Source organism: Opisthocomus hoazin, chromosome 1, assembly GCF_030867145.1.
Source record: "Opisthocomus hoazin isolate bOpiHoa1 chromosome 1, bOpiHoa1.hap1, whole genome shotgun sequence".
NCBI classification, from domain to species: domain Eukaryota; kingdom Metazoa; phylum Chordata; class Aves; order Opisthocomiformes; family Opisthocomidae; genus Opisthocomus; species Opisthocomus hoazin.
This window is the reverse complement of record NC_134414.1, coordinates 87684679-87698282: the sequence shown is the minus strand read 5'-3', so window position 1 is coordinate 87698282 and position 13604 is coordinate 87684679. Positions and strand designations below refer to the sequence as shown.

At 46.5% G+C, this 13604-nt stretch overlaps 1 protein-coding gene across 3 annotated transcripts in view; it reads right to left on the bottom strand.

The window, feature by feature from the left end:
- FRMPD4 (FERM and PDZ domain containing 4) overlaps nt 1–10453 on the bottom strand; it is a 316048-nt gene extending 305595 nt beyond the window's left edge. For 2 of the 3 annotated variants that reach the window (XM_075428441.1, XM_075428461.1), the window contains exon 1: nt 9988–10453. In XM_075428441.1, the coding sequence (XP_075284556.1) occupies nt 9988–10028 (41 nt within the window). In that variant the 5' untranslated portion in view covers nt 10029–10453. Of the gene's footprint in view, nt 1–8465; nt 8537–9987 lie in introns of those variants that run through there. The other variant, XM_075428451.1, reaches the window with a different exon arrangement.
- Between the last annotated feature and the right edge of the window lie 3151 nt (nt 10454–13604).

Sequence of the window (13604 nt, the reverse complement as noted above, 5' to 3'; positions counted from 1 at the left end):
GCAGAACCCAAAAATAAACTTCATTAAGAACCAAAAGAACATAAAACTTTTCATAGAATCATAGGTTGGAAAAGACCTCTAAAATCATGAAGTCCAACCATCAATCCAACACCACCATGCCTACTAAATCATATCCTGAAGTGCCACATCTACACGTTTTTTAAACACCTCCAGGGATGGGGACTCAACCACCTCCCTGGGCAGCCTGTTCCAACGTCTGACCACTCTTTCAGTGAAGAAATTTTTCCTAATATCCAATCTAAACATCCCCTAACGCAGCTTGAGGTCATTACCTCTCATCCTATCACAAGTTACTTGGGGGAAGAGACCAGCACCTGCCTCGTTACAACCTCCTTTCAGGTAGCTGTAGAGAGTGATAAGGATCCCCTCAGCCTCCTCTTCTCCAGACTAAACAGCCCCAGTTCCCTCAGCCGCTCCTCTTAAGACTTATTCTCCAGACCCTTCACCAGCCTCTGCCCTTCTCTGGACACGCTCCAGCAACTCAATGTCCTTCTTGCAGTGAGGGGCCCAAAACTGAACACAGCACTCAAGGTGCAGCCTCACCAGTGCCTAGTACAGGGGCACAATCACCTCTCTACTCCTGCTGGCCACACCGTTCCCGATACCAGCCAGGATGCTGTTGGCCTTCTTGGCCACCTGGGCACACTGCTGGCTCCTGTTCAGCCAGCTGTTGACCAACACCCCAAAATCCTTTTCTGACAGGCAGCTTTCCAGCCACTCTTCTCCAAGCCTGTAGTATTGCATGGGGTTGTTGTGACTGAGGTGTAGGAACTGGCATTTGGCCTTGCTGAAACTCATAAAGTTGGCCTTGGGCCATCAATCCAGTCTGTCCAGATGCCTCCCTCTGCAGAGCCTTCCTCCCCTCAAGCAGACCAACACTCCCGCCCAACTTGGTGTCATCTGCAAACTCACTGAGGGAGCACTCAATCCCCTCATTCAGATCATGATAAAGATATTAAACAAGACTGGACCCAAAACTGAGCCCTGGGGAACACCACTCGTGACAAGCCGCCAGCTGGATTTAACTCCATTCACCACCACTCTCTGTGCTCGGCCATTCAGCCAGTTCTTTATCCAGCAAAGAGTACACCCATCCAAACCATGGGCAGCTTCTTTCTCCAGGACGATGCTGTGGGGAACAGTCCTTACTGAAGTCCAGGCAGATGACATCCACAGCCTTACCTTCATCCACTAGGCGGGTCACCTGGTCATAGAAGGAGATGAGGTTGGTCAAGCAGGACCTGCCTTTCATGAACCCATGCTGGCTGGGCCTGATCCCCTGGTTGTCCTTCACATGCCCAGTGAGCGCACTCAGGATGAACAGCTCTATAATCTTGCCCAACATCGAGGTCAGGCTGACAGGCCTGTAGTTCCCAGGATCCTCCTTCTGGCCATTCTTGTAGATGGGCGTCACACTGGCGATCCTCCATTCATCTGGGACCACCCCTGTTAGCCAGGACTGCTGATGGATGACAGAGAGTGGCTTGGCCAGCTGCTCTGCCAGCTCCCTCATCACTCTTGGGTGGATCCCATCCAGACCCACAGACTTGTAAGTGTGCAGGTGGCATAGCAGGTCGTTAACTGCTTCCTCCTAGATTATGGGAGGCTTGTTCCGCACTCCTTCCCTATCTTCCAGAACTGGGGTCTGAGTATCCTGGGAATAACCAGACTGACCATTAAAGACTGAGGCAAAGAAGGCATTAAGTACCTCAGCCTTTTCCTCATCCTTGCTGGCAATATTCCCCCTCGCATCCAATAAGGGATGGAGACTCTCCTTGGCCCTCTTTCTGTTGTTGATGTATTTGTAAAAACATTTTTTGTTGTCCCTTACAACAGTGGTCAGCCTGAGTTCTAGCTAGGCTTTTGCCTTTCTAATTTCCTCTCTGCATGACCTAACGAGACCCCTGTACTCCTCTTGAGTTGCCTGCCCTTTCTTCCATAGGTGGTAGACTCTCCTTTTTTTCCTGAGTCCCAGCAAGAGCTCCCTGTTCAGCCAGGCCAGTCATCTTCCCTGGTGATTTGTCTTGTGGCACATGGGGACAGCCTGCTCCTGTGCCTTTTAGACTTCCTCCTTGAAGAATGTCCAGCCTGCCTGGACCCCTTTGCCTTTCAGCACTCTCTCCAAAGGGACTCTCACAACCAGCATCCTGAACAGGCCAAAGTCAGCCCTCCAAAAGTCCATGGTGGTGGTTTTTCTGGCCCCACTCTTAACTTCACCTTGAACCGAGAACTCTATCATTTCATTCTCAGCACTTGACTTTAGTCTACAAATATCCCTTCTTTGCCTTCACCACCTTCTTTTTATTCTCTGTATAAATTTCCTTTTTACCAATGGTTCTAAAGATCTTGCAAGGTATCCACCTATTCTCAAGAACCTTATCTCCCCAAACTCCTATAGCAAAACCTAATAGCCAGCAATTCCCCTCAATAACTTTATAATAATTAAAATGAAAAAGCTCACATTCAGTACCCACTGATGTTTTTATAATAGAATTATCTGAATAAGAAAAGCAAGTGTTTCATCTAAAGGTATTAACTCTTAAAACAGTTGTGAAAATACCCAAGTCAATCAGCAACTGTTTTCCTCACCATGAAAGGAAGTTATTTTTGCCCAATCAATAAATCTCACAAGGGATTTAGCTCAAAAGATACTAATCAGCTTTTTATCACATCCTTTTCCTATTTTAAGTCACCAGTGACAATTACTTCACAGCCTTGCATTACCCACCACCATGCTCATTCTACTTCTTCAGAGTGTTCTTACTCATTCAGAACATTTTTTAGGTTCTTTGTTGACTACTAAAACTAATGAAAATAAATTTCTGGTTTTATAGCCAATAATCAACCTATTAAAGGGAGTTTTCTATAGATTTCACACTAAATGAATACTGGTAAAGACTTCTACAACACCAGGTCCCGATTTAGCTCACAGAGGCTTTTGAGTCCTGGAGCACTTCACATTTCTAGCTCCCATGTACATTCACACACTTAGATTTTAAGCGGTGTTGATTTCACTAGGACATGAACATGCAATTAATTACTGAAACTTATACAACTGACACTGTTATTTGCTTCATTTGCAGTCAATGGAATAATTACCAGAAAACAGAGTCTCACAGATTCTTTTAAAAGTCTTCAAACATACCTTCAATAAACATACAACCTTTTGAGTTCACAAATTTCCTCAAGGTACTTCAGAAGACTTCAATCACAATTACTCATGATTATAAAAACCAGCTTTAAGTGTAATTTGGTATTATCAGAAGTCCCTTCCTATTCAAGGCATGTCCCTACAATATTTAAACACCGATACCTTATCAGCACCAAAAGTTTCCATCCTATGGTAGATCCAAATAGGTTATGTGCAGTCATGAAAACGAGTAATTCGAGTACTTGGATGGTCTCGATTGCTTTAATAGAGCTACTTGTGCATGACACAGTTGGTAGGAGTGGAAACCAGAATGAATTCTCTGTTATTCACATTTTATTTTTTTGCATTATTTGTCTTCAACAGTTAACAGATCCTTCCCACATGATGGTTCATTTTATAGGAGACGGTAGCTTCTACATGACTTTACTCAATTCTTCATCATATCAGTTAGACAATATGTTGTGATACACTGACATAACTACTTGAAAATGCTGTCAAGAGCAGTAAAATACCCCTTCTCGGCCACATTACCAGCAGAGCTGAGAGCATGTATTATCCACTCATTATTTCAGGTCACAGTTTGTATTTTCTATAAACAGCTTGGTGCAATTCCATAATGACATAGAATGTTGTAAAATCTGGAAACATACCCTCATTTTGTATTACTGTTATGGTTAAGGAATTTTTTTCAATTTAACTGAAATTTTCCACATGAATCTGTTAGACTGAAAAGATAAGCAGGCTTCTCAAAAAAACCAACCAAACAAGAACCCACAAACAAACAAAAAAACACCAATAACTAAACCAAAAACTATAAAACACCTCAGGCTCTTCCTGGTACCAACAAATAGAGAGGAAATAAAAAAATTCAACCTTTTCTATGTATCTTCTCAAACTGTACGAGAATATGAACAGACTGACTTAAACGCATACATACAAGAATATTGGTGCAAGTTGCGATTATAAGAGAAACTATCCCAAGATTCTTGATTCAACCATGTCACTAAGGATTTGACATCACAGATTGAAGTTCTCAAAAAAAAAAAAAGGGCAAATGGAAGACCAGTCTTCCTAGAAATGAAAATATTATAGTCAACCTGCACATGCTTCGATTGTTCTTAAATCAGAGCATCCATTCTCCAAGTTCTCATTCCATCTTCTTTAGCAATCAGTAGGGGGAAATAAAAGCACTACTTGAGGACCTTGCTTTCCATTTTTTCACTTTCTCAAAAATTTTCAGAGACAAGGTTACTTCTGGTTACATCTCCTAAGCACTGTATGACTAGGCAAACAGTACTTAGAGAACATACATATTTAGCAGAGTTGCATCATCATTCACTGGCCACCTGTCAAGTTTAGAGCAGTTCATAATATAAGGTTTTAATAAATCCCTAAACTGCTGAAGCCGTTATGACATACAACATTACGAACATCACAGACGCTAAAACACGTGTCTTTATGTGTGTCAGCTAACAAAACAGACAAAAACTAAAATATAAGACAGCTCTTATATTAATGTGAATAGATAAATATTTCACTAAATGTAATGCAGTCCTCTCAAGAAAAAAAGGCGAAATGAATTCATGGTTATTTGAATTATCATGCAGAATAATAAAATCCTTTCTAGAATTCAATTACCTCCTTTGAGCACAAAAAAGATAATCATAGGCTTTCTTACTGACACATTCTTTTGTAAATACTGAAAATAACTTACAAGCTATGATATCATCATTTCAAAGAGTACTCTTAAAAATTGTTACAAAAATTGCATGTAAAATAGCACCAGCAACTTAAGTACACTTTCATTGTCTCTCCATTAAGGTGGCTTTTTAAACATCACAGCAAAATAAAAACATTACAAGGAAAGTCACACAAAAAGAAAGACAGTGTTCTGATAAATTAAAGACAGATAAGAATCCCAGAGTATTCTCAAATTCCTTTAAAAAAAAATTAAAAAAATCAAACAACAGACCAACTAATCTCAGAAATTAAATCTAGAAAACATACATCTGCTTGGCCACATAAAAATAACTAAACCATGAAGCCAAGCAACCATGTTCCCTGTAAAAACCAGAGCCTATCCTTCAGAATCTACAAACACAGCTTCTGGTTTGTTAAAGACAGATCTAGGAGAGGACCTTTCACACCCATTTGGCAGGACACCTACAGACAGTATTTGGAGAGAACAGGACCAAACACAGGGCTACAAAGGCTGAAAAATGAGACAACAAATGTAAAACTCCAAGATTTGGAGTCTGTTTAGACTTGCTTCGCTCTTATAAGCGGTGAGAACCCAAAAGCCCAAAGGTCTGTGAAGGTACCAAATCAATGCACCCATTTAGAGATGTCCAGCTACGGAAAGATAATCACAGAAGATTAGAATGTAAGATTTATCTACCCAAATGAAAAAAGATTTTGTGAGAGGTTCCTCCTCAGTGAGAAACCCAGCCTCAGGTTTAGCATAATCACAGGAAAAAAGCCATATTTGAGCGCTCTCTGAACACAGGAGCTTGCAGGGTTACGGGACTGGGTTTTGTTGTTGTTTTAAAGCTGATTTGAAGGGATACAGTAGGCATACGGTTATTCAAAACCAGTTTTTAATGGAATAAATTTAAACTGAACAATAATGGATGGCAATGCAACACTTGAGCAGAAAAGGAAAGATCCAGGTATGATCAATTTACCTACCACATACCGCAAATGACCATCACTGTTAAGGGCAGGTCCAAGTCTTGCTGGTATCCTCCTGTTTGTTATGCAGGGTGAACCCTCCACTAATTATACTTTTAAGAGCCACGGTGAGGTAATGCAGATGTCTATGTTCTTACTCCACAATGTAGCCCTATTTTTGGGAGGCTTCCTTTCTGGTGACAAATGGCTCGCAGGAGCTCAGCACTTCTCCCGCAAAGGTAGTGGTGTGACAGAGACGTCCAACCCACTCTTAACCAGTACTTCCACAGCTTACAAACTGATGGCCACTCACATGGACAATCAGGTTATTTTCTATCTAGTGTTATTTGGCAGGGCTACAAACAGTAGCAGGGCCACAGGAGCTATGTATCCCAGCTCTGGAGGGTCACTCCCCCACCCAGTCACAGTCAGGTGGTATCCAGCCAGCCATCTTTCCGTATGGAAGTTTTATATCCTGCTATGAAAGCTCTGAAATAAAACTGACCTCTACAGACATCACGAAAACAGTCATTCCCAATAAACAGATTTTCTAACTAAAAATATATTCTATGAATACGGGCTTAAACTCTGCTAACCCTCATTGGCCATTCTGTCCTATTGTTTCACAGTTCATCTGTCCAGTACCAACTACAAACTTGACACTGTGCCCTTTACTCAGCTTTACCTAGGTCTGAAAATGCTCCATTTCTTATTCAGCACAGCAGCACCATCATTCCTCCACTCCCGATACCTGCACTCAAGAATCACTGCTCCATGCTTGTGCTCTTTCTACTCCTTCCCCAAGCAGCTGCTAAAAGCAACTAAGAGAGAATACTAGGAAAGGCAGACTTCTGATCCAACCTAATCTGGCAATTTTTATGTGCACCTTATCTAACCCACTAATCCTCCCTCCCAAATTACAGACACTGTTATGCAGCCCACACTACAGAAATACTCACCTGCTTTGCACAGCTCCACAGCGGAGTACTGATCTGTTAAACAAGGCTTGTCCATCATTCTCTATGCTTGGAAATTCATTACAAGAAAACGGTTTGTTGGTTTGTTGTTTTTTTCTCTCCAGAGAATGACACCACAAGATTTATGCCAAAACAATTATTCCAGACCATTACAAAATTGGTGAATTTCCAAAGGGGGGGGGGGGAGACACTACATCAGTGCAAGTGCGATCAGTACTTCTACACAATATTTTTGTTTTCAATGTCAGATGGATATTTCCAATCTTTAGAAATCAACAGAAAATTCACCATGAAGCATATATATTTGATGCACAGTACACAACACAACAGACCTACAAAGGCAAGGAAAGAAAAAGATTACCAGAGATCACATCTGTCGTAAAAAGAATTTGGTGTTCTATTCCATTTCTGCACACAGCCCTTTTCCAGCTAATGCCCACATTCCCCACTCATCCCACAAATGTGGACAACTGTTGAAGCAGCTGCAGAAGTGAAAGTCTCTAAAAGACCCTACACACACAGGTGCCACATGAAAAAAATGCACAAACCAGTGAGGCGTAACAAGGTTTTATGTATGCCACGTAAAATTTTATATCCAGTAGCCACATTCTAAGAGTTTATACCCCATCTTAAGCTTATTCTAGATAAAAGCTCCTATACATTAATTGACCTAGGCAAAATATAAATTCTCACATCTACTAAAATTATACCATGACTTTAAGAAGTACATCTTCCGGTAGCCATGCATAACAGAGCTTATCCATGCCACTGTCTGCAGAATCAAGGCTACAGACTACAACTGTAATCGCTGACTTGCAATCTAAAATGAGAAGATCTGAATGCAAAACAAAATTTAAAAAAAAAAAAAAAACAAAAGTCATAAAGTTCAGTACTAGCCACATTCAAAACAACTTTCTGTAAGTAATCTACCTACAAGATCACACATCTCAGTTAAATACTCTTTACCATCTCACTCCTTTCATTCAGAAAGGCATCCCTTCTAACAGCAAAGAAAGAACTGGCATTTTCAGGCAAACTAGTTTTTCAACCCGAACGCACAGAGGGATTAAAAATGGGGTTTACACTAGAACCTGTCTGCTCCGTGAAGCTCTCCTAAAATTGGAACAGATACCTACCTAGCTGTTACCTAGGAAACAGCAAGTAAAGTCCTGTGTAAACTGTTAGGTCGTTTAACAACCAGAAAATTAGAAACAAAAAGAGTAGCTCAGTACAGAAATGATTTACTGCAATCTACAAGACGAACTCGGTCCCTAAGTACTTCATATCCTTGAACCAAGAGAAGCCAAATGCAAGCTTTGAAACTTGGGATTTCGTTTCAGAAAGAACTTTCAGGTTCTTCTGGAGAAATGCTATGATCTGCCTTTATTGAACACCCATCTCAGCATTAGCAACAGCTGTGTCTTCAAGCATACAGAAATCTACAGATTTTGTACATACCAACAAAGACCGAAGCTTACTATATATATATAAATATATAAACTGCCATGTACCCGACTCAATAACATTTCCAAGCAGCACATCCCTTTTTCTCCCTTTGATTCTAGCTGAAGTGTGACATGAAGATCTGGTAGCTTTTCTAAAACACTGTTTCCAAACAAACAGCAGAGGTGAAGCAATTCAGTTACCTGGAAATAAGTATCATAGTACGTGACCTCGCTCCTTATCTATGTGAGCAGATTTTCCCTCCCCTCGAAGCTTCCACCGTAGCTACTGCTGCTGCAGCTCCGGCAGGATCAGCCGGGAACACGACCCACAGAAAGCCGAGCGGGCCGCTGGCGTTGTAGCCGTCACGTCGTGTAAAACTGCTGCGAGCAGGATGAGACAATGATGTGCTTGAACGACAGCAGCTGTTCTGCGCTGGCATCGCCAGGAGCAGGGCTGTAATCACAGCCAGGTGCAACAGTGGGAATTTTGGGGGATAAGGGCTACGCCTGCACCTGTGGCACTCTAACTTCCAGCCACGAGGTATTTGTTTTTAAAGACCATCTGTCACTCTGACAGGCTCCCTACCTGCGCGCTGCTGGAGCAAGCTACCTTTTCGTCTTCCCTTAACAAGGCCTTTCTCCCTCCCGTGCAACATTCAGTTTCAGCCTCACGCGCGCTTCACGAACAGCGAGGGATATGGTAACTATGGCGTGGGAACCACCGAATCCTAAGAATTTGCAGCACTGCTGGTTACTGTGATCACAGCTAAATCCTTTAGGAAGATTATCCGCACCAGAACCCTGAAAAAAACCCCTGCGACTCCAGTACTGTTACATCTTCCAGACAGAGCGCGATCCCCCCGCCGCAGGGCAGGGCAGGGCAGGGCAGGGCTGCCGCCGGTCACACCTGACTGCGGCCGGGACATCGGGTGAACAACGCTGCGCTCCTCCATCCACCCGCGCAGCTCCGGGCCTGGCACCCAGCTGCCAGCGCAACCCTCTGCGGACGGAGACCGCAACTCCGAGGCCACGGAAAGGAAGGTTTATTCAGAAAGCCGAGGAAAGAAACAAGTAAAAAAAAAAAAAAGAAAAATAATCCCAATCAAGCGCCCACTTCGGCCACGGGCAGCGCGTGCCTCACGGGCGGGGGGCGGGAGGGGGCGCCGGACCCGGTCCCCTCACGGGGCGAGGCGGCCCCGGGGCAGAGCTCGGCACCCGGCCACGGCCATCGCACCCCTTCTCCAAGAACACCGCTGCCGGCGGGAGCGGCCGGACGGCCCCGGCCCCCCGGCCCCAGCCCCGGCGCTGCCCCGCTCCCTCAGAAGTTCGCCCCCTCCCCGCGGCAAGGCGACCGCCGCCCGCACCGCACCGCACGGCGGGGGCGGCCCGACCACCCCCTCACGCCCCGGTCCCGGCTCCCGTCGCCGCCTTCGCGTTTTCAGAACCGCTCCCGGCGGCTGAAGGCGGGCACCGCTCTCGCCCGCCCCGGGACGCCCTCGCTGCCCCTCGGGAAGGGAGCGGGCGACGGAGCCATCCCGCGCAGAGCCACCGGCGCGGCCCCGGCAGGAGCCGGCGGCGCCCAGCGCCCCACCCCGACCCCGAGACCTTCCCCCCGCTGCGAGGGGAGCGGAGCGGGGCGGCGGCGGCGGCTCCCCGCGTCGGGCACCCACCCCCCCCCCACCCCCCGCTCCGGGCAGGGGCAGCGGCGGGAGCGAACACCTACCCGGAGAGCTTCCCAATCTTCACAAAGCTAAACACATCCATCCATGCAGCCGGCTCGCTCTGCCCGTCGCGCTCACTCACTCCAGCGGCGGCGGCAGCAGCAGCTCCATGTCGGGAGAAGGCTGCGTCCAGAGGCAGCAACCAGCCCTGGCGAAGGCAGGAGCCGGCGGAGGCTGCTACCCCCCTCCGGCGGGGAGCTGGGCGTGCAGCATCTCGCAGGAGCGGCGTTCATCCGCGCCCAGCCCTCCCCCTCCGCCCCCCTCCCTGCCTGCCGTGCCCCCTCCCCGGGGTAACCCGAGGCGCGGGGAGGGAGCCGGGGGCCGCCCGGCAGCGGGAGAGCTGCCCTCGTCCCAGGCCCCCGCCGCGCCGCGCACCGGGAGGCTGGGGGGGAGGCGAGGCGGCAGCGCGGCGGTGTCTCCGTGCGGTGTCCCCCGAGGAGGACGGCGGAGAGTGCGGGAGGGGGAATTTCTCCTCTCGCCGGCAATGTCTCCCCCTCCCGCGGGGGAGCGGAGGGCGCAGGCGGCGGCGGCGCGGGCGAGCGCCGCCCGCTGGCTCCAGCCCGAGGCGGCGCTGCGGCCGCCGAACACGGGCCGGGCCGGGCCGAGGGGCCTGGGCGGCCGCCGCCGCGGGGCTGCCCTCAGCGGGGCGGAGGGGAGGGGGTCGGGGCCGGCGGCGCTGCCCCCGGGGCCGGGGCAGGCAGGCCTGCGGGAGAGGGGCTGGGCAGCCCCGGGGAGCAGGAGGCGGCCCCTCCCCGGTCGGGGAGCAGCACCCTGGGCCGGGCGAGGAGGCGGTGGCTCGGGGTCCTCCTCCGACAGCGACCACCTGGGAAAGCAGAGAGCCCTTTTCCCCGCCGGCCGTCTCCCCTCCGCGATCGCACCCCCCAGCGCGGGGACCGGCCTGGTGGCCTTCGGTGCCGGTCAATGGTGGGCCACCGACGGGCAGCAGGGCTCGGGCCTGGCTGTTGCTGCCATCCCGCCACCTCGCTACACCAGAGAAGAGACTGGGGGGAGTGGAGTCCTCCTGGTTGTGGCGGAAACGTGGCAAGGCCGGGTCGTGGCAGCATAATTAGGATCAAGCGTTCTTCGTATCACGTCCCGTGGAAAAATGATCGGTCCAGATGTCCTGACCCGCGAACAACAGAGACACGCTGCCTCGCACTTCTGCCCCGCATCAGGCTTCAGAAAAGACACGGGAGTGTAACTACCCGTAAGCTTCCAGTGAGCGAGCGGGACAGGAAGGCAGGTGAAATTCAAATTCGTCTTCACACAAGCTCTGCAGCGCAATAAATTAATTTGCCGCGTGGGAATGGGTTTTCTCCACCTCAGTGTTTTTGTTTGTGTTTTGGTTTGCTGAATAGTTTGATGCGCTCTGTACTTCCTGCCGTTACAGAGACTCGGTCTCTTCTGCAGGCACCAGCCAAGAGCTTCAGAAATGACAGCAGAGCCCAACATGTAGGTTCCAGCAGCCAGACGAAAACAATGCGCTTTTTTAATCGTAAAACTTGTGTTGATAAGAGAACAGGCAGTACGAACGCTCACTGTGGACTAGGTTTCAAACTATTCTTTAAAACAATAGCGACAAAGAATGATTGATCATCTATTTACACTGCGAGAACGTTGAACTGCCAGCTAAGAAACACTTGCTGGCCTACCACGGATGTAAACGGTTTGGGCATATTCTGAAATGCCATGTGAAGTATTTTATGCTAGTTCATCAAAATATTTATGTGGCTCTTACATATAACTGTATTTATTTGTTGTTATACCAGATTTTTTAAAACTGCAGAACCTGTGCCTGTCATTCATGCTGCTCTATTGATTGGTAAAAGTTACAAAGATAACACAGTTTCAGCTGGTTAGAAACTGATTTATTTATAAAACTGTCATTATTTATTTATAGACTGAGGAGATAGGCCAAGATCCTACAAAGCTAAATGAAGCTGATGAAATGATATACCATATATAAAATGAAGCACATATGTTCTGTATCAAACAAAGCTCCTGTCTTGAGCACTTTGTGCTCCAAGTCTTGTCACGTAAAGGTGCCTTAAAGCGTAGTGGTGAGAGCCAGAGCAGAGAAGAAGTTCTAAGGGGTCTCTACAATTTCTGTGGTTTCAGGGCCTTTCGGTGGAAAGGCAAATGTGATCCTAGGATGTATCGATTGAAGTATTTCCAACAGAGATATACAGGAAAGCAGAAAGCATAAGAGCCGATCAGAAATGTCGTACTCAGCTTATTCAAAAAGTGCATTTGAGAAAAAGAAGAACAGGTGCAGGAGCATGCTGAAAAAATGTTAAAGGTAATGAAGTCGGTCTTATGAGAGGAGACTGAAGGAGCTTTGCCTAGCAGAACAAAAGCTAAGAGGTAAAGAAGATTGTTGTTTATAAATACATCAGTATGGTAAACACAGGGTGTGTACCCAAAATGATAGGGCTTTATGGAAAGTCATTAAAATTTGAAACGAAGCTGAAATTATCTTCTCTTTTTATGGCATTCCAAACAGATAGATGAAGTATTGCTATTTTTATAGCTACTTTTATATTTTTGTTTCCGTAGGCAGAAGCTATTGCAACAGTGCAAATTTTCCAGAATGGCTGTGGAGATACTGTCGGAATAGCCGACATCCCGGAGGTCTGTTAACAGCAGTGTCACAGGACTCTTACTCTCAGATGTACACACATGAACACAAAACCTGGACAAATGTGCTTCTTCCAGCTGTGCTAAACTCTGGTAACTTTCTGGAGCTCCGCCACATGAGAATCGCACATGGGGGAGGAGACAGGGGTATGAGGGTGAATACTTCAGTTCATGGTTCTTTGGGTTCTACTGTCGCGGCAACTGGATGTAAAACTACGTCAGAGCCATAGGAAAAGATTGAAATTTGCCTGCCGAAAGAAGCAAGGTGGTGGGTGTTGTTCTATTTCAAGATTAAATGTTGATATATGTAAGTTTGGGCTGGCTTTAGAGCCATCATCTGTACACTGAAATCATGTTTTGGTATTATATCTGCATTTGCAGGAACATCAGCTAGACAATGTCATGACTGAACTCTTGCACATACATTTATACCTTTTCGTTACTACAGTGGGATTCTTCTTGCTAACTATGAAAAATTAGAGATCCAACCTCAGCTAGTCACACCCTGCCTGTGTGGTGAGCAGGCGCCTGTCCCTCCAAACCCTCTCCTTCTAGAAAAAGTAGCATAAATTGCCTTTTGCAGGTGCTTTATTTTCTCTATCAACTCCAGCGAGAGGAAGCGTAGATGCCTACCTTTCACTAGAGGACTGTCTTCCAGATGTCTGAAGTTAGGTGAAATAAAACCCATCCAAAGGTGACAAAGGTACATGTAAGTGCTGAAGGAGAACAGACAGGCAAAGACAGCAAAACCCCATGTATTTAGTATCTCAGTAACAAAAAATAATTGAACATGAAGTTCCTAATCTTAAAGCAGGAATCTGACATCAACTTCTGACTGAATTCTTAGCTGTTTTTTTTTTAGAATAGCATAGTAAATATCGCTTTTTGAGGATGCTTTTTTGCGGTGTACTGTTACCTTTTTATTACTTTTTGCCCAAAGTAATCCAGTTGGGACACTTACTACGAATGTTTTGTGTAATCG